Source organism: Solea solea, chromosome 2 (assembly GCF_958295425.1).
Source record: "Solea solea chromosome 2, fSolSol10.1, whole genome shotgun sequence".
NCBI lineage: Eukaryota > Metazoa > Chordata > Actinopteri > Pleuronectiformes > Soleidae > Solea > Solea solea.
In genome coordinates, this window is record NC_081135.1 from 9,734,476 (window position 1) to 9,760,182 (window position 25,707).

The 25,707-nt window shown below is 41.2% G+C and overlaps 1 protein-coding gene across 10 annotated transcripts in view; it reads right to left on the reverse strand.

The window, feature by feature from the left end:
* Positions 1 to 25,707, reverse strand: part of LOC131442838 (striated muscle preferentially expressed protein kinase-like) — a 54,305-nt gene that overhangs the window by 1,814 nt on the left and 26,784 nt on the right. For 8 of the 10 annotated variants that reach the window (XM_058612462.1, XM_058612465.1, XM_058612464.1 and 5 more), the window contains 33 exons: positions 23,980 to 24,128; positions 23,240 to 23,328; positions 22,929 to 23,104; positions 22,653 to 22,839; positions 21,332 to 21,405; positions 20,906 to 21,064; positions 20,637 to 20,826; positions 19,992 to 20,221; positions 19,757 to 19,876; positions 18,989 to 19,093; positions 18,136 to 18,342; positions 17,921 to 18,044; positions 16,853 to 17,025; positions 15,740 to 15,852; positions 15,475 to 15,643; positions 14,058 to 14,157; positions 12,113 to 12,313; positions 11,575 to 11,632; positions 11,415 to 11,492; positions 11,132 to 11,304; positions 10,961 to 10,987; positions 9,888 to 10,040; positions 9,735 to 9,777; positions 9,548 to 9,613; positions 6,626 to 9,281; positions 6,377 to 6,544; positions 4,956 to 5,078; positions 3,978 to 4,142; positions 2,453 to 3,110; positions 1,663 to 1,902; positions 1,086 to 1,309; positions 917 to 992; positions 241 to 390 (listed from right to left, as the gene is read on the reverse strand). In XM_058612462.1, coding sequence (XP_058468445.1) covers positions 241 to 390; positions 917 to 992; positions 1,086 to 1,309; positions 1,663 to 1,902; positions 2,453 to 3,110; positions 3,978 to 4,142; positions 4,956 to 5,078; positions 6,377 to 6,544; positions 6,626 to 9,281; positions 9,548 to 9,613; positions 9,735 to 9,777; positions 9,888 to 10,040; positions 10,961 to 10,987; positions 11,132 to 11,304; positions 11,415 to 11,492; positions 11,575 to 11,632; positions 12,113 to 12,313; positions 14,058 to 14,157; positions 15,475 to 15,643; positions 15,740 to 15,852; positions 16,853 to 17,025; positions 17,921 to 18,044; positions 18,136 to 18,342; positions 18,989 to 19,093; positions 19,757 to 19,876; positions 19,992 to 20,221; positions 20,637 to 20,826; positions 20,906 to 21,064; positions 21,332 to 21,405; positions 22,653 to 22,839; positions 22,929 to 23,104; positions 23,240 to 23,328; positions 23,980 to 24,128 — 7,624 coding nt within the window. The remainder of the gene's footprint in view (positions 1 to 240; positions 391 to 916; positions 993 to 1,085; positions 1,310 to 1,662; positions 1,903 to 2,452; positions 3,111 to 3,977; positions 4,143 to 4,955; positions 5,079 to 6,376; positions 6,545 to 6,625; positions 9,282 to 9,547; positions 9,614 to 9,734; positions 9,778 to 9,887; positions 10,041 to 10,960; positions 10,988 to 11,131; positions 11,305 to 11,414; positions 11,493 to 11,574; positions 11,633 to 12,112; positions 12,314 to 14,057; positions 14,158 to 15,474; positions 15,644 to 15,739; positions 15,853 to 16,852; positions 17,026 to 17,920; positions 18,045 to 18,135; positions 18,343 to 18,988; positions 19,094 to 19,756; positions 19,877 to 19,991; positions 20,222 to 20,636; positions 20,827 to 20,905; positions 21,065 to 21,331; positions 21,406 to 22,652; positions 22,840 to 22,928; positions 23,105 to 23,239; positions 23,329 to 23,979; positions 24,129 to 25,707) is intronic. The other 2 variants (XM_058612466.1, XM_058612463.1) reach the window with 1 other exon arrangement.

Here is a 25,707-nt window from a genome sequence, read left to right on the forward strand (position 1 = left end):
CTGATGGAGGCTGGCAGAGAAGTAAAATCACATATTTTCTCGATGGACTTTGGTGCAGGAAAGTGATTGGTACAGTTTACAGCCAGAAAAGCAACTTGTGTAACTGTGAGACAAGCAACAACGATATTCTTAAGAGGCTGCAGACCTTATCATAGTATTTAGGGTTAACACCTCATTCAAGGCCACTTCAATAAACATTTAATTGTACATTTCTTGACTCAAACGTTTCTCGGCACTTACCACGGGTAACTGCTCAACATCTTCTTGAGGAAGGCAGAGGCACTTTGGGACACATTTGGGTACAGTTTTGTTGAGTCAAACTTTGCCATCAGGATTTTGGATTCAACCTTTAGAGGGTCTTTATCTTCAAAGGGCAGTCGACCACTAAGCCTGGTTGTTAAACACATAGTATAGATGGAAAAATTAGTAGTTCGTTTGTAAAATGTGTCAAAAACAATAAACTGAGTGCAATCTGTAAATTATCACATCTCTGATGTCATTGTGTTTTTAAAGGGATAGTTGTTATCTCCCTGATTATATGACTGCCAGAAGGAGCAGAATTTGGCCACATAGCAAAAGCCTCACCCCATAAAAACCTGCTTAAATCTATATCTTAATAATGTGTTTATAACATTATATAACATATAATATTTGTAAAGTGCTCACTCTCCCATAGAAAAAAATTCAAGTCACAAAAACGTTATCTGGTGATCTCAAGTGATTGAAATCATTCATTTGGGTTTCCCAAGTAAAAAAACTCAGTAAACGAGGAAGCAGTAAGTAAGTAGCCCCTGAGTCTCCATGACATAATAAAATGCTGAACTTTGGTGTGAGAGTGAGAACAACTTCCAAACTTCAGTTTCAGGCCAGAAAAGGCCGTCTAACATATTCTCAAGATATCGTTTTTTTTACTTACATAACGTAGGTGACAACCCCAACAGTCCAGATATCTGCAGGAGGACCAACCACTTCTCCTTTTACCATCTCAGGAGCTTGAACCATAATGTGTCAGAATAATGGAAAGTAAGTAACAAATACTGCTTGCTTAAATATAAATGTAAGTCCTTCAAAGCTTTTGTCCTCACCCATGTATTCCAGTGTTCCTACTCTGGAATCCCGCTGTCTGAGGCTGAGGGGGTTGAAGCTCTGGGCGCTGCCAAAGTCCACAAGCTTGATGGCGTTGAGGTTGGTCACCATGATGTTGTCGGGCTTTAGATCAAGGTGGAGGACACGGCGGCTGTGGAGGTACTCGACGCCCTGGAGGATCTGGACCAGGTGCCCCACCACGTCGTCCTCAGAGTAACGGAACCTTAGGTGTGATTTGTGCAACATTTTTAGTCTTGTCTTCAAACCAAATTATTAATTTAAATATTGTCTTCTGGTTTGAAAAGAGAAACACAGACAGCGGAACTGAATCAGTAATTCTGTTTATGGATATTATAATTCAAGTGAGAAGTGGGAGCTCCTTTTCACGTAGTACTTCTCTCTAATGTTGAAAATAAGCACACAAACTAAAAACAACTTTACAAAAAAGTAAACAAGAAAATATTCAATGTGTTTATTCTCTATTATTATTCTTCCTATTCCACCAGAACTCCCTTTGTAAACAGTAGATAAGAAGATCGTGTTTCTAAGGATGTGGTGACGTATCAGCCATCTTACCTGTCGATGAGGCTGTACAGCAGCTCTTTACCGGTGCAGTACTCTGCCACCAGCACCAGGTAGCGCGGTGTGACATAGGCTTCGTGCAGTGACATCACCTTTTCATTGTGAAGGGACTTAAGGATCTCGTACTCCTTCAGGATGTCCGACTTGTTCTCCTGACTGTAGGGAATGATCTTTGCCATGAAAATCTTGCCTGTCGCATTCTCCCGGCACTCGCGGATCACTCCAAACCGACCTCTGGCAGATTAATAAAATAAAATAAAAATAAAAACCAGAGTTTAACCAAACAAGGCTTTGAGGAAAATAGTATGGATTTAGAAAAAGTGACACGCAAATTTACAATGTTAAGTCACACAGATCGATAAACCTTTCCCAGAAAGGCAGTTTCAATTTGGTGGGAGTTCTAAAAGAACACTGGGCTATAAAATGTAATTAACTTGTTTTATGTGGATCAGCAACTCCTCGAGTCTGTTTACTGCAGATTTCTCTGCAGACTTTAAAGACTGCACTCAGAAGATCTGGGGGGTGAAATCAAATGACGGTTCATTAACTGTTCAGACTGAACACAAAATATACAATAATAAAGCTGCAGTGTGTAACTTTTGGTGGTTTTGTTGTACTACTCCCATCTATTTGTAGACCTCTCCCCTTGATAGTGCAATGGTTTGTTGTCATTTGATATCAAACTTTATTACCTGAGGAGTTACTCTCAGTGTCAGTGAGCCAATAATAATAAGTGTTTTATAAGACACCACATAATCAGGTTTTTGCCCAGTGTTGTTCTCACCTGGCTTTCTCATCCAGGAAAGTGTAGGGTTTCTGTGGAACCCCCTGTCGTAGAGCAGTAGAGGGTGTGGTACGTCCTGATGGGGTACCTCTGGTGGGGGTACTGGACCCATCACCGATGGGGCTCAGGCTGGATGCCTGGAGAACTTGGGGGGTAAATGAGACAGGAGTTGGCGCCACACGAGCAGTGATGGTGGCGGTGGGAACATATGTGGGCACAGAAGCCACTGCTGGTTTTGTGGGGGTCAAGGGTGGGGTGACAAGAGGAGGTGGGGGTGATATGGATGGGGTCTGGGTCATAGGGGTCACCACGTTGACTGGACTCTGGGGTTTGGGGAGGACAAACGGCGGAGGTGCCTTGACTGTGGGTGAAGAAGGAAGACTGGAGCTTGTTTTTGGAGCCTCTGCTGTTGCCATGCCTGACGATGCTGGTGAAGGTTTTTCTGCAGGACTGGGAGGCAGAGAGGACGCAGGTATGGGCGGGACCACCACAGGTGAGGGGTCTTTAGGAGAGGTGGACGTGGAGGTGATGGTGGGGACTGTTATCCTGGGAGCACTGTACTGGACTGGTTTGAACAGAGGCCCGATCACCGAGGAAGTGACAACTGGTGGTGTTGGGACCGTTTTCACAATGGCTACAATGGGTGATACACTCTCAGCTGTGAAAACAGACACAAGTCCCCTCTCAGTACTGCATATTTATGCATGTGTGAATAGATAGATAGATAGATAGATAGCTTGAGCTAGCAACGTTAAATAGCTTGATGAATAGACAACTAGCAAGCTAAATAGCTTTATAAATGATAGCTAGCATGGCTAGATAGCTAGCTAGATGGACTTTCAACATTGAAAGGTGAAACTGAAGATATGTATGTTAGTATCTGTGTGTAAGTGCTTTAGAATACAAATCATTTGGCTTGGTAGCCTTTGAATAAGACTTTTAAATGTACTTAAGGCATGCGTCTTGCTGTACAGCAAGTTGTCCTGCCAAGCAGCCTAAATGTACAAACTAGTGAGAGCTTGCAATGTCTATATGCATGATAATTATAATTATATATTATGTCATTCTACCATATATATTTGTATACATTGTTGTTATTTTCTTTAATTCTATATATTCTTCTTATTATGCCGTTATTTGTCTGTTATGTCTGTTTCTTTTACGTTATTTTCAAATAAACCTTCCAAACAAGTCTAAAATTGCTTTACATACCGAATTTGATCACATCATTGTACATTTCGGAGGCAAAATTAAACATTCCTGTCGGCGTATGTCATTGATTACTGCATTTTCCCATCAGAAAAGATTAAACCTAGATTAAAATATGGGCTGATTTAATACAAAGTTTTAGCTCACATCAATGTATTTACCAAACAGACTTAACTGACACAATTCGCTGAGATACAGGGATGATAATGTTTGTGTGGTTTTATGACTTGGTGTATTGTACTTTATGTCAGATTGTGTTATTAATTTGTTGTTCAGCAACTTTATTTGTCTAAATTTTCAGTGTGTATTACAATACCTGCTGAGTCCAGGCAGACTGGAGCAGACTGGTTGCTGTGTGGCCCCTGTCCAGCTTTGTTGACGCAGCAGACGCGGAACCTGAAGGTGCCACATGCTGGCAGATCTGTGGCGTTGTAGTAGCAGTCAATTACACCGGTCGCCACAGTCGTCCACTTGGAATCTCCTGCAGAACAGAGGACACAGCAATGTAAGGAGTGCATCTGATACAATCTTGATTTTATTCCTACATTGCAATTAACACAGTTTAAAAGCTAAAGGATCCTGCACAATACAAAGAACAAGCATCATCAATAAATGACATTTTTACATTTCATTACACTGGAGGTCAGTGTTGCAGATTCTCAAATGCTCTGGCAAACAGAAAGTGTTAAGACCCATAGGCAGATAACATGTAGTTCATATGCACAACCACTAGATGGCAACACTGTAAAACAAATCACAAAACACTTCAAATGACAATGGAAAATGTGGTGTACTGTATATGTGTTTGATGTGCTTATTGAAAACCGACTTATTATGTGGTGACCTACATCAGTGACATTCTGGCACACATGACCTATGCCAGAATTAAATCTGCTCTAATCCAATCTGGAGGGACCATAACATTTAATTAATATCCACTCAGAGTCTGCAAGGCCTCTTCATCCACCTCACTGTGACACTGGCGATTCCTCGCTCACAATGACAAACCGCTTTGACAGCAGTGTCTACACAGACACTGCTCCCTCACAGAACTGTTGGTATGGTATGTCACTGGATGTGGAAACTCATTCCCCCCCCCCGAGCGTCTTCCACTTAACAGTGCAAAGCCAAACATTGTCTGAGCTTTTTTTAAACACCGCAGCTTGAATTATTTAGCTTAATTTAATATTTGCTCATGGGGGCGATACCACATCAAACACAGGGACTGTAGCTTAAAAAAACACCAAAATGACAACGTACGCAAACATCAGCCATTTTCTACACACTCACTTACCTTCTGCTTTCCTTTCTAGCGTGTAGCTGCACGGGGACTGAGTGTCTGCTGGCTTCCATAGGACCAGAGCTGTGTTGTTAAAAGTCTGGGGGACTTCGGGGGTTCCTGGACGTTTTGGGACACCTTCAACATCATAAGCAGATTGAGTACAGTCAGGTCAGTGTACACTTACATGCTGAAACACATTACAGACTTGTGGGCATATGTGCATGTATACACAAAGTAAAACCAGCCCTGGATAAATTAAGTTATAAAAAAAAAATTAAGATATTCCTGTGGGCACAGTATGTTTTATTTTTGTCTCCAGAGTTCCAACAGTTTTTCGTTCGTGTGGTTTGAGAGTGTGCGAGTTTCCCAGTGACGTGCATAGTTTAATAAGATTATAAATTGTTTTGTTGGATTCATTCGCCTGTGTGCTCGGCCACACTGTGTGTGTGGAGAAGCTTATAACATAATAACGTAATGTTTTATTTTTGTTCCACTGTCATTTGGTGGAAGGTTTTTTACCGCATTTCCCCAATTCTAAGTCATCCACATATGGTGGTTGATTTTCTGTTAGGGATGTTACAATACCATTTTTCTTGTCTGATACCAATACCAATACTGATACTGATACCACATCCATGGGAATTCACCGTCTCAAAAACACAATGTTCCCGCCAAATAACAAATATCATGCTCCCATAAAGACGAAAGATGAAACAATTCACATTTCTACAGTCTTTGCTGAATGAGTTTTGGATCATATGTTTGCCTTTTCAATATCAGATCCAGTGATTACTAAAGTATTGTATCCGCTTATCCCTTCTTTCTGTCATTAGGGGTTGTTAATTTAATTAATAGATTTTTCTAAACAAACTTAACTTTCCCATGAACCGGCTTTAGTTTTATTTATTGTAAAATATCAAAAATTAGGCTAATTGAGATTCAAGATGTAGAGAAATTAGACCCATGGACAGAATAAAAGAAAAGAAGGTCTTTGTTGGAGTGAAACCAAACCAAGCATGACACAAATACTGTCATCCCTTTATTCTACAAACCATTCCCCATTTAGTCTAAAATAAGCTGTCTCAAGTATTTTTTCACACCACACACAGTCCAGAGCCATAAACATTAATGTACAAATGCTATTTTCCTGATTTGTTGGGATTATATGTTTAATATGAGCTGCTAATACAATTCTGTCTGAGATTAATTCACTTTACATATTCAAAGTAAAACAGTGAATGAATATCATTACTGTATATCCATGAAAAGTAAAGGAGCAGCTGTACCTGTTGTAAACGTTGTAAACGTTGTAAAAGCAGCTTTGGAGTTCATGGGTTAATTTCCCATATTTTTCAATATTTTTGCATTATATATATATATATACTCTATATAACAAAATATAACAAATAATTATACGAAAAACACTAACTTACAAGCTATGGATAGTGTGCAGGAGGTGGTGATGGTAGCTATAGGGTTGGTAGCTACACACTCATAAATTCCAGTGTCTTTCTGGCAAGACTTCATGATGGTAAGTAGCTCCCTGCCATCAGGGTGAGAGACCAGGCTGATGCGGTCATCCACCTCCAGTGGATTGCGATCTGGAATAGAAGAATTGTCATATAATAGGCAAATCAACTGCAGCTTCTGCTGTAAACTAAAGTAACACCAAGGTATGATACCTTTCTTCCATGTAATTTCCGGATGTGGACTTCCTGCTGGAAGACAGCTGAGGGTGACGGACTCTCCCTCCAACAAGATGTGGTCTTTCAGTTTAATGTGGAACACAGGAGCAAAATCTGAAGCAGAGCGGATGAACTGCTGACTGTTTGACAAAGCCTCCTCTTTGGGAATGGACGAAGACAGATCAGACTGGGAAGGGGTTTTTTCTTTCTTGCTTCTTGTCAACCCCCACCTGTCCCACCGCGAACGCCTGTCACTCTCTGAGCCTTTTTCGGAATGGAAGCTAGACACAGATTCATTTGACTCCTTGGACGCACCAGTGCCAGCCTGTTGTGCCAGTTGATTTTCAGGGATGCCCATTCCTTGGAGTCCACGTCCCTCCGATTGGGAATGACGATGGCGTGTAAACAAGGGTGTCCTCTTTCCCTCAGACTCTCCTTTTCTCTCCTCAGACTGACTACGGATCTTTGAGGATAATCCTGCCACTTTGTTCTCAAACTTCTGTCGCATTGCGAGGATAGGGGAATCTGTGACTTTTTTGGAGTCCTTTTTTTGCACCAAGTCTTTTTGACTTCCCTCAGCATCTTTATTCTTTCTCTCCTCAGATTGCGGCCTAATCTTGGCAGAAATTCCTGCCACTTTGGACTCAAACCTGCGCCTCATAGCCGAAACCGATGACTCCTCATCTTTTCTTTGCTCACTTTCTTCCACCTGCCTCTGTGGCCCTGTGCTGCTGCTTGGCTCTTTTGTATCCAGGGACTTGCTCCGCCCAATGGCCCATGAAACCCTCTTGGTTACAGCAGATTCCTCCTTTGGTTTCTCACTCTTCTTGTCAACGGTCGTCGATTTCTTTGCCCGCAAGGAAAATCTCCCAATTCGACCAAGGCCTGTTTCCTTATCGTCTTCCCTTAAATCCTGAACAGATTTAGATTTCTCCTGTAGTCCCTTGGCAACCATTTCAAGTGGTGCACCCCTTGGACCTGGCCTGTAAATGTCCTCACCTTTCTCAACCGCCTTCCGACTTAATAACGGGGATTTCTCCTCTGATTTGTTCCTGGTCAACTTTCGGAGTCCACGAGTCAAAGATGACTCCCGTTTCTTAAACCTAGCTTCAAAGACGTCTTCTGAATCAATGTCTTTGATATCTGTCCTGAGCACAAGCTGACGGGTGGCGGTAGGAAGATCAGGATTTGATGATGAACAAGCAGGAGATTGGTCAGCAGTTGCTACCTTGGCGTATACTGCTGGATGTTCAGGTAATGTAGGGACATCTGTGCATGTTTTACCATTTGGCTTTCCTGTAGCTGCAGGATCCTTCAATATTGGGGTCTCAGCAGATTTTTGAACTGGCACTGTGACAGCCTGAATGGTACTTGTAATAGCAGATGAAAGTTTGTCACTATGTAACTCCTGCTTTTCTTTTCTACCAGCCGCTTCATCTTCCTCCTCTACCACAATTATTGGAGTGATTAGAGAGGGTGATGTGGACTTGGTCTCTACTCTATGTGCTTGTTCTAACTTAGTTTTGGTCCTACTCTTTGTCATCCTATCTATGTCTCCATGTTCTCGCACACTGTTCTGTTGGTCCACTCCTGGTCTTGGAAGTGTAAAGGAAGTCCTCTTTGTTGGGGAAGTAGAAGTAGACTCCAGTGTTGCTTGTTCTGTCAGTGCTGACATTGAGGCTGCCTCCTGGAGCTTTTTCCCTTCTATGCTAGCATTGCTCATAGACGGGATCTCTAAGGGAGCCCCAAACCTGCGGTGCAGTGGCATGGGTTCAGAGTCCCCTTGAGTGAAGGAGGAGCTTTTGCGAAAAACTTTGGTCTTTGGAATATCCTCCACAGGACTCTCAGAAGATGCTGCTCTGGTGATTGTTGAAGGTCCGGCTCTAGATCGCCTCAAATTGCGATCAAGAGACTCTGTTTGCCTCTGTTCCTCAATACCAAGTGTTTCAAACAAGGGTCCTCGCAGGCCGCTCATCTTTTTGTCGATGTTCCCCCCCCTGAGCAGCCGCTGTCTCATCAGTTCTAATTTTAGGGCATAATCCTCCTGGCTTAACTTTGCTGCCCCAGGGCTTGGGCTGCGATTGGGTAGCTCCATAGAAACTGACTTTTTCAGACTGTTACTTTTCTCTGAGTCCTCATTGCTGTCTTCCTTTTCTGGGTCAATGTGGAGAAGCAGTGCTGAATCAGCAGAGCTTCCCCTCCTCATGGTACCCCTCCTTGCTTTTGTCTCTGATTCATCTGACTCCACACTCAATCCCTTTTTAAGGCCAAGTCGTTTTGTCTCCATTTTCTCCCCTTTTGGGGTTTCCCCTTCATCTGCCAACCTTTTTGTAGCGCCTCCTCTTGTGCTTGCTACCTCCATATTGTCCTGCTTTCTTTTCCCATTAGCTGCAACACTGGGCCATCCAGTGACATCTTCATCCCCTGGGATCTCATTAAGCGAGACTCTGGAGCCAGAGAACACCATGGACAATGGCATAGGAATGAAGGGAAGCTCATCTACATCTGCATCTGAATCAGAGGAAGAGGAAAGTTGTGGGGAGCCTTCTTTTAAATGCCGAGCCACGGCGATAGAGACATGACTGGATGAGTCGTTCAGGACTTCTGGTATGGACCGCATCACCATCTTGGCCTTGTAGCTGATGAGGGAACGCTGAAAAAAGGTAACAAAAGGACAGTATAAGATTTCTTTATTTTATGTGAATGACTCTAAGCTGAGTCAATGTATCACAAATTGAATCAAATTAAAATTTGGTGAAAGCAAATGAGGATTTATGCGTTTCCAACCATGGTGACGTGAATACTGAAAGATAGTTCACCGACAAGTGTTTACACATACCGTTTATTGATAACTTTTCCACCTTAATCAAGCATAAAAACATTAATGCGATATTACAGTTTTTATGTGCAGTGCCTTACCTGCCATCTTCTTCTTGACAAAACCTGCTTTAGCATCGCTGTACTGATGCTCTTGTTTGTTGGCGACTGCAAGGCAAAATAAGCACACCATTAAACGTAGTGAAGCTATAAATAAATGTCCAATGACACTTTGAAATATTTGATGCTTGGCAGCATATGACTTGGCGGCAGATGAATGACAGCTCACCTTGAACCAAGGATGACGAAGGCACTCGATGGCACTGGGCCTCCTGGGAGGAGGAGGAGGAGGAGGAAACATGCTCATGAGGACGCAGTTTGGACACCGTTAAATGTGAACTATGGTCAGCCGAGTATATATGAAGTAAATCAAGATGCTTACAGTCTGTCCACCACCAGAAGCTTGATGACAAACCCCTTTGCTTCTTTGCAGAAGTCCAAAAACATGCTCTCCTCAAAAGCCACATTGTAGTTACGGATGTTTAAGGCACTGGCCCTGTCGTTCTCACCAGCGAAAGGAGACACACCAGTCAAACTGCAAAAAAATTAACAAAAACAAAAAAAAAAAAACAGATATATTTCATTTTTAAAGTGAGGCTGTATGAGATTCTGATACATTATAAGCAGTGACTTTGCCCAGAGACTCGGTGAGTCAGCCTGGAACACTTGATTTTACTGATAACATTGCTGCTAGCAGGGACAGAAGGAAAAACAGATTTAAGAATCCACTCCTGGTGACCTTTAGACAGCCCTTTCCTACTAGAAATTAAAGTTAGTAAGCTTTTCTTTATAGTTTGACAGTTAGCATCAAAGCTCATGAGATTTAGTCTGTGGGCTATTGTTAAAAGTCGATGGTCCAAAATGGTGGCCCGACTACTGATATAAATAACAATGGCTCATTCAGGAGTAATGAAAAACAACAATTCAGTTAGTGTAAGTTAAGTATGATTACTTTATATTCAATTTTTTCTTAAAGTGGCTAAAATACATTTATCTTCTATCCATGCTGTGTTACAAGTGATCACAAATTATTAGATGTTATAATAATAATAATAAAAAAAACATACAGTTTTAGAGAAAATGGATATTGTATATAAAGAAATGAACGAATGGATTGGCAAGCAGGAAGCTAAATAAATAAAATTATGTAAATGCTGTTGAGTTGTGGAAATTGGGGTGGGAATAAATAAGTTTATACTTCCTCCCACTCCTTTTTGAACCTGTAAATCGATAGATTTTGTGTACCAATGAGGTGGATTGTGCATCTGCATTTGTTTTCTTTTGTCTGTTGTATGTTCAAAATAAACGAATAAACAAATAAATAAATAGCAAGTGTCATGGAAACGGTGGAAACTGCAGTGTGCTCAGTGATGTTGGTGATGATAATGTGTCAACACCCCAGAAACCCACTCTTAAAAAAATTTGAACTCTTCATTTAAGATCAGCTGAACGTACCAGAGGTAAGTGATGACACCAACAGGCCTGTGAGAAAGCAGAGCACATGAAAGGGGAGTGGTCAGCAACAACACAAAAAGACAGTTTTAATTCATTTCAGACAGGAGCGTTGGGTCTGCACTGTGTTTAGTAACTACAGTACTTCTCAGCTGTGGTGAACAGGTGGCTCACCAGATGTCTGTTGCCGTGGAAACGGGAGTTTGGTTTACAATCTCTGGGGCGACGTATTCTGGCGTGCCATACTTGCAGTAGTACTGATCCGAAGCCTCCAGTTTTATGGCATTTCCAAAGTCGCAAATGCGAATCTGGTCACCGCCAGGACGCGCCATTAAAATGTTTTCTGGCTAGAAGTGAATGTGCACACAGAGGCCACAATGTTAGTTACTTCACATCGAAGCATTTTTGGTTCTATAAATGTGCTACGCCACTAGACGTGGGATGGAAAAAAAAATACCTTTATATCAAGATGGGCGATGTTTTTTTGGTGAAGATAACCAAGTCCTTCCAAAAGCTGCTGAATGCTACTGCGGATCTGTGGAGGAACATCGAGGGAGTGAACTTCAAAGCCGTGTTACATAATGATGGTGCAGTGCGGTTGGCAGAAGCACACAAACCTCCAGCTCCATGACTGTTGTTTTTTTGGTCATTCTGTCCAGGAACTCCTCGTGACATCTTTTTCGCACACAAGTTGAGTTAAAAAAAAGACTGAGTGACTTCACTGCACGGATCAGAGTGGGAGATGCATGAGAAATGAATTATAAATGAGCATAAAATCTCCCGCACAGCCTATTCTTTAGCTAATTACACTTGTCGGTGATGAGTCAGAGAGTAAAAAAAAGCTGTGCTGCGCTCCATTCATGCCCCCCGGGAACAAAAGACATTAGGATTAATGCTTCGGATCTTTAGTGTCCTTGAGATGCATTTAAGTGCACTTTTGGTTGACAGTGAGGCTAATAGAAGTTGAAGCTGCTGCAGGAAACAGCAGGGCCTTTTTTGGCATAAAGACATGTTTGTCCTCAATGGAAATTTCTCTGTTTGTTCTGACATTTTCCAGATTTTCAGCTATTTACACTATAAATTTACACTATAAGACATCATTTAAAGTACAACAACTCGTATCACTGGAAACAAAGACTGCGTTAAAAGGGATACAACTCTGTGATGAGAACCACCACGTCCTTCTTCTCAAAGGCATCGTGGAAATAGAGGATTTTTTCGTTGTCCAGCTCAGACAGAAGGTCCATCTCTCTCAGGGCCAGAGCTTTTCTCCGTCCTCGGGCTGAGATGAACTTTGCTGCAAACTCGGCTTTTCCCTTCTTCTGAGTCACTCTCTTCACATAGGAGAAGGTGCCCCTGCACAAATCATGAATGACATTGTGGTTTTAAGATCAAAAGTCTTCTCTGTCAACCTTTAGCAATTCACTGCCTAGATTTTAGAATTTGCACAGCAGCCATTCTGAAAGGTTACAGAAAATGTAATGGTGCGAGTGGAGTCGGAATTTACAAGGTCATGGTGTGGTCAAACTCGGAGCAACCACACCAACCTCCATTAATAGCACTAGTTCTGTTTAATTTTTAACTGTAGACATGATGATGCATGGTTTGTATGCACAAAATATCATGTAGAGTGCTGACTGGTATTGCTAACCATGACTTCCCAGACATAATGTTTGCTTTTCCGACTTCCAAGTTCTGATGTAAATGGAACACAGCAATAAAGACAATATCATACGGACTGTGCATTCTCTTTTGGAACTAGGGAATTAATTTATGTTCTTTATTCATAAATAAAAGTCAATCTTTTGTGCAAAACACACTAATGGGGATTTAATAAAAGCCATAAATTGAAAAAGAGTAATGTGCACATTTTTACTTGTTAGCATGCATGATGCTGATGGTGTTTAAAAGGTGTAAAAATAAGATGACAGGCACTTCATATCAACAGAACACTCAGCGTTGCTCTTTTACTCCACTCCAATAATAAATTCCTCTTTGCAAGAATAATCACTAATTGACTTTTACTCTCTTTAGATGCATTTCTGTGGGGGGAGGAGAAGTAAACACCTGAATCGGAATTTTCTCTCCGTTCTGTTTAATAACCAGCTCACATCAGCCTTTGGTGTCATTACTGTGGCGTCCATACTGCTCTACAGCTCAAGGTAACCACCCGTCTCGACTGAGTCAGATCCAAACAAATCTTAATCTATTCTCTCCGCTCAGGCTGGTGACTCATCTGTCTTTAATGTCTACTCTGCTGTTATGCAGGCATGACTCCCTCCCCTACGTCACCCACAAGCCTCAGCTTTGATGCAGCGTGGAATGTCACTGTGTCCAAGTGAAGTTATAAACATAATATTAACATAAATTACATTTTTTATACAACAGTATTAACATTCTCCAACAAATAGTTCTGACATTCACGGATCTAGTCTTCCGGTTTCCTTGTTCAAGCTAATCAGGTGCCTTGAGATAATGTATGTTGTGATTCGGCGAATAAAATTGAACTGAATTGAATTGAGTTGAATGGAAGTCCATGGGAAAATGAACTTCTACTTTTCTCTTGATATATAAAACATCTCAACATATTGTAAAAATGTAAAATTATTCTCTGATAAAGTGAAATAGATGACAAATACGGCACATATAAGTGGACACAGTGTAGCTGACAGCTGTTACTGCCAATGGGTGACTGGTTGCAGGGGATGTGTGTGAATTACAGGTTGCAAAACCTCAACATGACACTGGTCAAATCACAAAAAGGGTGGGTAACGCCATGCACAATTGACACTTGGGCCTAATTGCAGCATAATAAACAACATATTTTGCTGTGTAACTTTTCCCTATCTGCTCTAGTGACAGATATTATGTATCTATTAAATTCTATAATCCCTATTAGTGTCGCACAAATAATCACAAAATAATCACAAAATAATCAAAATGACAATACAAATGCAGTATCCCAATCCAAAGTGTGTGTGTTCATCCAGCCTGCTATCCCCTAGTTGTTTTGCTTTTTTTTAATGTGTAAAAAAAGTCTAAAAATAAAACCCACAAAAAATGTCACTGTGTGTGCACAGGGATGTAAAACAACACTCACCTCCCGATCTCTTTGTGGATATCGTAGTAATCCGTCAAACGCCTCATCTTCCTCAGAATGGTTCCCTCATCCTCCATTGGCTCCTCTGCTTCTTTTCGCTCTGCACGGAGCAGCAACATCAGCATTTTATTATTTTTTCCCCCTCTTTCTTGTTTGTTATGTGTACGTGTTTGGCTGCGCATGTGTGCCAGCACACTGACAGATGGTTTCATATTGTAGTCCCACAACACCTTGTGGTCTCGGCCATATGCTGCAGATTTAGAGATGCAATATTCAACAAGAACTAGCTCACAATTGCGTGTGTGTGTGTGCAGTGCATTGGAAAATCAGTGATGTGAACTGGGGAAATCATGTTCGTTTATGAATCAGAGTATAGCAAATTAAACCACACCTTGACAGCTTCAGGTAAATAACACATTGTTACAATGAAAGAGAATAGACAGACGGGAGCCTGCTGCGTGGCTAGTGGGAACACAAAATGTGAAAATGGGCGTTTAACCCTTAGAACACAGAACATTTCAGCTGCTTTTTTTTCCATTACTATGTTAAGACATACAGTATATAAAGAGGCTATAAGAATGTGCAATAAAGAGTGTCTTATATCCCTTTTTCAGCACCCCCCCCCCCCAGGCTGTCCATTTAAATAGTTGTGTATTTATTCCCATGGCAAATTACCATGGGTGCACCTGCGGCACAGTTCCGTTCCGCGTAACTCAAATTCCTTGATCGCCCTAAAACTCAGTCAGATCGCAATTTTCAATGATGATGAAGATAAAGAAAAATCAGAGTGGATACAAAAGGGCCTTCACACACCAGATCTCATTTACAATTTCCCATTACATGATCAGTTTTCTAATTATTCTATGGAAGCATATTGCATGTAACTGATGAAAGCTATGTTTTTTACTGTCACAAGGTTGTAGCTTGTCTTTTTTCCGATGGTACAAGTGAGTGTCATGTGACTACCTCTCAGTCATGAGTTATTGATTGCAAATTCTGGGACTTCCAGTGTCTCAAACCCAAAACAAAGTGATTAACTGGATGAAACTAAACAAGCGGGACATGTTTGCCTCCATTAAGACGAGCTCTCGAGAAGGAAATGGAAGCTTCTTTTAAAGTAACTCATTAATTTGGGAAAAATGGAACAGAAATTATATTTAATGAAAGAAAAATAGAGCAGAAATGTAGTTATTGTTTTCATTAAAAAAAAAAAAAGATTTAGTTAATTCAGACAAATAGAGCTGAGATGACCATTTCTGGCAGGAGAAAGCTTATCTTTGTAATTCAGCCTAACTTTTTTTATTGCAGGTAAATGCAATATGCTTCTGTGATAATCCTCTTAAAAAGTGCTGAACCTGTTCATTAATGCTGGCTGTGCTGGTGCGTGCAGTGTTGTTATTGATTCTGGACGGCAGACCTGTGTGGACGGTGAGTTCAGCCTTGCAGGAGTTGGAGCCGGCCAGGTTCTTGGCTGTGCAGGTGTAGACGCCGGAATGCTCGGGGCGAGCGTTGAGTACGACGAGGGAATATTCGGGGTCATCGTAAACGAATGTGAAGTGGCTGCTTTCACTGAGAAGCACGTCATCCTGCAACAGACCAATCAGTTCAATGGTTTCAGATGACTTTTTTTCTTTCTCTATATATAGTCTCTTGTGTGTGTAAAGGGAACCAAATTTTTCTACCTTATACCACAGAATATCTGGGTCTGGTTTCCCTTCAACCACAACAGCCAGTCGACACGTCTCCCCCATGTGCACATCTACATCCTCCATGATGGTTTCAAACTTGGGTGGCACTATGGATGGGAATAATATAAAAACACAGCAGCTAAAACATCAGACTTTACATTTAATTTAATTTAAATACTGATATAGTAAATAAAATACCACAGATTGCATGAGTGAAATAGTCTTGACTGTCTTTGTGTCTGTCATTAATGAAGTATACGCTGAAAAGTTGATGTTTTTGAAGTTCACCAGCCACTTTATTAGGTACACTGCTTCAACTTCAGCCAATCACATGGCAGTGACTTGGTGCATTTAGGATAAGCTGCTGAAACTCATACTGAGGATACAACGCTGATTTGAGTGATGGTTTTTTGATGTGAGGATTTTCAGAAACTGATGATCTACTGGGATTTTCACGCACAACCATCTCTGGAGTAAATATCCAGTGAGCAGCAGTTGAGAAAATGCCTACCTGATACCAGAAGTCAGAGGAGAATGACCGGCTTGGACAGCAACAGAAACTGATTTCAACCAAAGTATGATACATCTGACACACAATACACTGACTCTTGAAGCAGAAACGACCACAGCAGTTGCAACACCTTCCGCTTTAAGGTGTCATGTGTTCCTAATAAAGTGGCTGAAAGCTGTATATTCACAGCAATTACAAGAAAAGAAGGATTTCATTTCAAAATAAATTAGTTTTGGAGAAATTGTGTGTGTGTAACAAATGTGTATATACACATTAAATATACAATATAAATTTATATATACTTTTTTCCATATGTGTACATCCCACTTTCATTGTTTATAATATTGCTATTATTGCATTTGTATATTTTTATTCTATTGTGTATTCTTATATTCTATTCTAGGAAGTTTGCTCCCAACCCTGCTAGTAGCAAGGGAATTTTCCCAGTGTGAGATCAATCTAATCTAATCTAATCTAATCTAATCTAATCTAATCTAATCTAATCTAATCTGATCTAATGGCTAAAGCGACTCTCCCTTGTTGAGGGGGGGAATTACCCATACATACAAGCATTTCTCTGCCTGAATCGCACTGACCTGCCAAAGCTAGCTGAAGCGTACAGAGATCGCTGCCAAACTGGTTGCTGGCCGTCACCACCAACTGGCCCACGTCTGTGCTCCTGACCCTCTGGAGCTTTAGCGTGTGCTGATCGTCGTCCGGCATGCTCATCTCGAACAACCCCGGCCTGTTGACCAGCACCACTCCCCTCCTGGAGAGAAGGAGGCAGAAGATCACAGTTATTAGATGTGTTTTCCTTCCCCAAAGCTTTGATTTTACAGAAGAAATTCATTTCTGGCTGAAAACAAAACCTCTCAACTCAACCTGATCCATTCTAGTTTTTATAAATCTATAAAATATGAGGTCCTTCCTTTTATTATTACTTTTTTATAATAGTTAATATCATTTTATTTGTATTGAATTACACTATTTCAGATCATGTATTTAACTCAGTCTTATATTTAAATCAAATAATTTAAAACAATTTCAATAAACTGTTCTTATTATTCTTATCTACTGTTTTGTATGTTTTGGCATTTGACATTTTAACAAATCATATTTTTTCCGATGATTTTTACAATTTCTAACAAATGTAAACATTGTAAACAAGTGGGAGCAAACAACTTTGCTCCCACTTATTAATTTTACTTATTTTAAGAATCTTTTTCAATCTTACCTTTCTCCACCTTCCCTTTCTTTTGCAGCTATCAGTTTGTAAATTGTTAAATGACACTTATTCTCAATTTTGACCTCTGAGTTGCTTTTCACTGTTTTTGTACAGCGCCTTAAATCTGCCTCTGTGAAGGGAAAAGTGCTTCATAAATGAAACGGTCTTGACTCTGCAGAAACTGCAAAGCTTCACAGAGAACATGCACTTCAAAATGAAATTTTAAATTCACTTAAAGCATCGTGTCCAACTTCAAAGCAGTGTTATTTAGCTCCGGTCCTTTTTTTTCGGATTTCATTTTCCAATTAATGGATCTTTTTTTGCTGAGAATAAAACTCCATCCTTTTTTTGGATTTTCTGTTTTTAAAAAAACATTTTGCAGATACTAAATTGCTTCTATTTTCTTTTCTTTTTTCAAATGAGACGTAGAAGAACAAACCTCTTCCAGGTGATAACTGCCTGCACATGGTTGAGTGTAATAGTGATGCTGGCAGGTTGGTTCTCCACCACATACATGATGTCTGGTTTGTCCAAAATGACCGGTGCTTTCCTCAGATAAGGCCCTACACACATGTCAAATACATTATTATACAGTTATATATGGGAATTTTTGCACCAGTGACAATGATTGAAAGCCTTGTGCAGTCTTGCTACCTCTATCCAGGAGCTGGACCAGGTCAGTGGAGGGTGACGGTTTGCTCTGCGTCTTGCCAGTGGACGTCAGGACTCTGAAAGCGTAGCGAACCCCCTTAGACAGCGAGGTGGCGGTGTAGCTGGACTCCTTCAGGTTTGATGCAATGACAGACCATTGGGTCGAGCCCAGAGGCTGCTGCTGGACCACATACAGCAACGAGCTCGCGTCTGCAGACACATTATGTGCAGTGTTTGTGTTAAACACACGGAGAAATGCTTCAAATGACGAGCAAAGTGGGGTTTTATTTTGTTTTTAAATCTGTGTTACTGAGAGATTAAATTACCTGGGAATTAAAAACAGACGAGTGTCAGTGAATATGCATCTGGTTATTTATCATATTGGTGGTTCGTCCACACTGAAACAGCATTTTGGGAGACCTAAAACTGTGGAGACTGTTGAGATTGAGACACATGGTCAGCTGCACTGCACATCCACAGCTCGCTCTTGTCTGTGTGGTCAGTGTTTCTCTCTCACTCTCCCTCTGTGTCTATAGTCAGACAGTCGACTCTCCACCCCGCAGTAAATACGGCTAGATAAAGCTCACTCGTGTAGCAGAACTGACCATTTCCTTCTCGGAAAGCACCGCTAGTTAGGGTTATACCAGAGAGTCGTTAGATTTGTCGCTAGTTGCTTTTTTGAAAAGCATTTTGAGTCATTTTGGGGGGCTTCATGTGGATAGAGACATTGAAACCGTGTTTGCAGGAAACTTTTTCAAACCGGCAAAGAAAAAGATTGTTTGGACATGGCCTAAGGCTACAAAAACGAAACAACATTAATTTTAAAGCCTCAATTGGCAAATGCCAGTGACCTTACCAAGTGAAGGGTCAAGTCTCTTTGGTCTCTTCCAGCTGAGACTTATCGTTTTCCCTGTAATGGCTTCTATCACTGGAGGACCATCAGGTGGATCAGGAACTATATCTGTTTTTACATAAATAGATATTTAATCACAGACACATGTACCAAAGGTGAAAATAGCATCTTTACGCTGTGTTTTTTTCTCAGAAAGACAAAAACAATCAAGTAAATTGATTCTATTTCTACGGAAACACAAGCTGCAGCTGCCAGGATTATTTTAATTGTCCAGACAGAGGTTTGTCTTGGCTGTGGATTCACAATTTACCTGCTCCATGCACAGGAGTCTGCATTTACACTGCAGATAATAGTATGCAGCTACATATATGCAGGTGAAAAACCAGCAGAAAACAGCCTCTATGACAAGATGACCATCTCTTCTAATAATTTGATTCTATTTAAAGCTGCAAAACATAAGAACTTAGTTTAAAAGTATTACTTTCTTGTGAATTAATTTGTCTTTTTGTAACATTGTTTTGTTGGTTTACATGACTAGAAGTTCAGAAAAATAGGCATTTTTTAAAACCGGGTACAGTATATACTAAAAATTATTTTTGCAGATTCATAATAAATACAAATATGCCCTAATAAGTATTGAAATTTGCCTCAGACTGTACATAATAATTTCCATTTATGCCATTTCTCTTTGAGAGTGGCCTTGCTATATATAATTTTTTTGTCAGTCAAATTCATTTACATACAGTTAATATCAAATATTAAGTGTCCTACCTGAAACATATAGATGTGCATAACAAGCTGCTTTGCCCACTTTGTTGGAGATGACGGCTTTGTAGACGCCCCCATGAGCATGACAAGCGCTCCGAATGACCAGATTGTGGACATCCCTGTCTGAAGAACATGCACACACACACACACACACACACACACACACACACACACACATATTTACTTACTGCCCCAAAATGTAGGTGAGCTTCGATTTGTAACCATGTTCTTTGCTTACACTGGGTCATTTTCCGCTCTTCGCTGCTCTCAATCCGCTTGCCGTTGTGGTACCAGGCGATGGTCGGGTAAGGCAGACCCGCCACCATGCACTCCAGCACCACCTCCTTCCCTTCAGTGACGTCCATGTCGGCGAGGGGTTTGACAAAGTCCGGCATGGTCCTCCTCTCCACCTCACCCTCCACACCCTCAGGCTCCTCTGGGATGGACGGCATCTTTTCCAACTTGGCCCTGGAGGAAAGAAGGAGAGTGAGAATGACTGGTGAGATTGAAAGAGTTACTTAAAGTCACTCCTTTAAAAGGCTTTAGAACCTGAACCTGTCTTGGACCAGACATGGCGGTCAGCAAGTGAAGGCCACTGTACCACTTTTTGTTGATATGAGTCTTTTTCCAGCTGGAAACTGAAGTTTGTAAACTGTACTCTCACTGCACCAAAGACCATTGAGAAAATCTGTGATTTTTAGATGATGGCACACAATAGTTGGTGATCCTGAAGCTCTCTTCTTTCCATGAGCTAAAAAAAAAACTCTGCTTTTCTTGATGGGCTTTGGTGTGGAAGAGCTCACACTCAGCGATGTGTCAATACCTCATTCATCAGACATGAACTACACATTTGAAATGACACAACAGATCTCCAACATCTTACATGTGAGATGTGATGGCAGCCCGGGGTTCTAGCACGTACAGCTCGGCGGTACATTCGGCTTTCCCGTGGACGTTTTGAGCAAGTGCCGCGTAGAAGCCCTCGGTGTCACTGTTGACGTGGGTGATGACAAGTGAGTGACGGCCGCCCTCTTGAAGGATGTGAACATTTTCACTCTCTTCCACTTGTGCATCTGTTCATTCGAACATAACTGTGAGTCATGGAGAAAACCTCACGCACCCGTTTATCGGACACAAAGATGAGATTCTTACCAAAATGCATCCATTTGACTCTGGGAGCAGGCGATCCGCTCACCTTACAGTCGAAGCGGGCCGTGCGGCCCTCGATGACCTCCAGGATGTCCAGTTTACGTGTGAACAGAGGCTCCTTGGAAGGAGTGACCCGCAGGTTTGCACTGGAGGTCAACTCCTCTGTAAGTGCAAGGTTGAGTGTCACTGATGTGTCATTTACAGCGTTTAAACTTTTCAAATAACGGATGAAATATAGTATGAGAAACTGAGTCATAATCCATGATTACTTTGTGTTATTGTGAGTATTTTATCAAAATCCATTAAAAAGGGGCAAACAAATTTAACTTGATAAACTAATAAAGATAAAGACACAGATATCAGCTCTTTGGCAGAGTTTAAATTCATGTTCCATGTTAAACAACAGTGATGATAGTGTTTGTGCTTCACCTTTGGCAGTGCTGAGCTTGCAGGTGTACGTCCCACTGTCATCCTCGTGTACTGAATTCAGCAGCAAGCGGCACCTGACAGACGACAACACAGCAGCCTTTGAAAAGCACCCCATCAAAGAAGAAATGGATGAAAGGGTTTCATTGACAGAAAAGCCAATGGATGGAGCTCAGAGACGGTCAGTATTAGGACAGCTGATGATGCACAGGTGTCGACCGCTAATAAGGGAGATCACTGGTTGGCTCTTTAGTTCCAGCAAAGGTCCAGTGTGAATCAATATTTATGAGTGTCTAACTGCTTTAATGTAAGAACAGTTTGGTTATTGTCTTTTTGTTGTATTTTAGGCAACAGCCTTGCTTTAACCACACTGCCATCTTGTTTCCACAGCAGCCCAAAAGGACAAACTAGAGTGCGTGTTTCAGGATTTGATAGGGAAGTTGGCAATGTAAACGAAAACTCGGAGGTTGTGGGTTTGATTCCCCAGTCTACATGTGTCCTTGGGCAAGACACTTAACCCCATGTTGCTCCTGATGGCTGATAGAGAAATGCATTGCACATAAATGCGCTTTATTAAAGTGTGAATGGGTGTAAATGGCTTAAAAAAATGTAGTGTAAAGCAGCTCAAGACTAGAAAAGTGCTATATACTAAATACAAAAAACATTTAGATCTTTTCTGGTTGTTCCCTGATGTGCTTGGACATTACACTGGACCTTTATTCAGAAATTAAAATGTTTGATGACCAAGTGACAAGATAAGGTAAAAAAATGCAAAAGCCTCGCTTCTGGGATATATTCTTGTTTTTTGGAGAAAAATATTCAAATTTTCAGAAAAAATATCTCACTTTGTCTTAATTAGACACTATAGCTTACTTTAAGCTTTAATTACTAGTAACAAGCTAAAATAAGCATGAAATCCCAAATGCTCCTGCTTCTGGTTTGTATGTTCACTACTGAGGATTTGTCAAATACAGACTTGAAATTCACTATCATGGAACGGTGTAATAGAAAAAAATCTATTACATCGAAATAGAGTTCTTGAAATTCTAATTCTTGAAGTCCTACATTTTCAAGGCACATTTATTTTGAAGCTAGTTTTAATAATTCTAAGTAGAATTTGCTCACTCTATTGGCAGATTTTTTTTCTTAAAACACATTTTTTGCATCAATATTTGACAAATGTATTATAGAGCTACTTTTTGCCATGTAGGTCTTTTTCGATGGCAAATACAGGTCAGTGAGGCAGTGTTGCGTTTGCTCATCCTTCTATGTCGTTGTGTGACGCAGACTGTTGGAACAGTGTGTCGTGGGCTAGTGGACGCACCTCTTTCCATCAAAATGCATCTTGCAGTTCAGGAGTGCAGGCTGGATCAGTTTCCCATTGGACAGCCAGTCCACATCCATATCTGGAGGTCCAGTGATGTAACACTCAAACATGGCCGACTCTCCTGCCCTCGCAGCCACGTCTTTCGTCTGCCGGCTGATTCCCAGCGATGTGTGCACCGTGGCTGCTGATCGAAACAAAGATAAAGTCCCCGTGTCACAAGGTATTTGCGACAACATGAATCATCGTCACAGGGATACGTTCTTCATTACACACCTGCGACCTCCACTCTGCACTCAGCCTGCTTGCTTCCGTACTCGCTGATGATCTTGCAGACGTAGCGCCCGGCGTCCGTCCTGTGAGCCTGGCTGATTCTCATTTCCCTGGTGCCGTCGTTCATCTCTCGCACGGTAAAGCGCCCTGCCGTCCTCACCGTGACTCCATCCCTCAACCTGGGTCAATAGAAAATGGCTGTCATGGTCGTTTACATTCAGGTCTTTGATAGCGGGTGAAGGGGGTGAAAAGAGCGCGATCGCTTCATGTGTGTCCTAAGATTTGTGATGAGGCTCTTAGAAAAGGAGTCATACCAGTAAGTCATGGGTTTGGGCTGCCCTCTGACCTTCGCTGAGATGATGAGGTCTTGACCCTCAGTGATTACCTGATCACATGGTTCCACCTTTAATAAAAAAACAACAACATACACTGGTTATCAGAGGAAAATACACAGAACCTGCAGCTGTTTTGGTCATTTATTGAATTATTTGTTTCACTTTTCAAGTAGAACGTCTTCTATCTAAGACATCAAAGTAATTGTACATGAATAAAAATAAAACAACAAAAAAGAAAGAAAGCAAATAGTCAAATTAACAAGCTGCTGTATACACACAAACGCTCCCTCAGTCAAGTCGGAGAGTATCGCTCAACAGAGCCAGTTTTCAAATGAAAGACACGGCATATGAATAATTCTCCATCACAAAGACCAAAGGAGGGCAACAAATTACAAAAAGTTACATACTGCAGCTTTAATTTAAGAAAAATACAGCGTATCTGCAGCTACTTTGATGAATTATTAATTATTTGAGTCACTTTTTAAGCAAATCTCCCACAAAGATTTACAAATGTAAAAGATTAAAGTGACTGCAAGGAAAGAAAATTGCCAAAGAAAAGTAAGAACTGGAACATAATGAAAGAAAATGTCTACAGTATGACAAAACAACAACGTGCGTCTCTGGGGAAATTATCAAGAGAAATAAAAATCTGACTCTTTGTCAGGCTTTAGGTCCAAGGGGGAAAAATAATCCAGATTCTTCTTCTGAGACGCTCTTACCTGAAATGAGGGGGGCTCTCTGAAGACGACACTTTTGTCCTCAACCTCCATCACCTCCTCCTGTGGACTCAGATACTCCTCATCTGACTGAATCAGACTGCCTACTTCCAGGGGAACTGTTGGTTTTCCACGCTCCATGTTGGTCGGCTCTGGAAAGATATATATATAAAAAAATGCGATTCATGTTGGATGTAAGTGTAATAAAATCTAAAGTGCACTGCAGCTACGTCTAATTTACTTAACGCCAGGTTCGCAGAGAGGTAAACTCTGATTTCCACACTCTTTAATTTGAGTAATTAAGTGCAAAATCTCTTTGACTTATGCTGAACACAGCACTGGGGAGAAGCTGCTTAAACCTGCAGACGGGAACAATCTGTCAGTTGCTCTGATATTTACAGTCTTTGCTTGCTTTTCTGGAGATGAGCAGTTGCAGACGAGTGGGCCGTGTTCATTCCCAAACGGAGCAGAGCAGAGGGGAGCTCTCTGAAGTGACCATAGCTTAACAGATAATGAATTAATCCTTTAATTCCCATGGCATTCCGGAGCAGATGCTACGTTTGTGTCTAGACCCCTGGCTACTTTCCATTAAAGTCATAATTAACTCACAGCTGGGTGGAGAAGTGAGACATCCTGCCGCTTGTGTGCGACCCACACATCTGGCATGGGCAGATAAACTGTGTCAAGTGACCAAAAATGAATGAAATCCATCATTGGGACAGAGTTAGGGACATGACCTTCTTTGAAAAGTAGAGCAAGAGGATGAAAAACAAACTGCTCAAGCGTAAAATTGAACAGCAGACGACAGAGAAGCTTGTCCACATTCACAGATGTGGTTGTCTATGCAATAAAACGTTACGTTTAGAAACAAAAACACAGTTTACATCAAGTTATTAAGTTTCGGTGCGTAACCGTAGGGTTGAATTGTAGTTACACTGCAGTTATTGAAGGAAAAGAATAACAAAATAACTTACCTAGTGTCACATCTTTGAGCAGCGCCTGTGCACCGGTGAATAACTCCCGAGCGTATTTACATAAACCTGCCAACTCTTACACAACTAACCTTCCCTTTCAGACTTATCCTCTTTTCTCTCCTCTGCTTCACGTCACTGTCACGTCCAAAATTCTCTTACGGCATGACATCAACACTTGGAGCTGCTGAACCGTTCAATATTCTATAGAACCGTGAGGATTTTAATGGAGTTATACTGAGAAAAGAGCTGGGAAAGCTGGATTATTTCAGTTTCATGTATACAGAATGTTTTCTGTAACACGTAAAATAGTACAGTTAAAGGGATAATACTGCTGACACATTATCAACAATGACATTCCCAAGTGAACCAGCCTGGGAAATGGCTGCTGATAACATACAGCAGGGACAGAAGGGAGAACAGAGCCACTTAATTAAAGACTCACCTACTAAAATCTACACTTGTCTTCACCACAGAACAGGCTTTTTTAATGCTGGAAACAGTCTGTAAACCACTTCTTCCCCACACCGAAAACCCGAGATTTGTCGATTCACTGCTGCTGCTGTCATGTAGTTCAAATGTGTTATCTTTGGTGTTTGAAATCCTTTATTTGGATTTACCAATGTGCCACAAACTGGCTAAAGAAGGCAAGATTTTTCTCAATGGACATTGGTGCAGGAGAGTGAGCAGTTCACCAACTTAAATTCCCAGCCTGACAACATACAGACAACGTGGCAGAGACATTCTCTACATATCATAG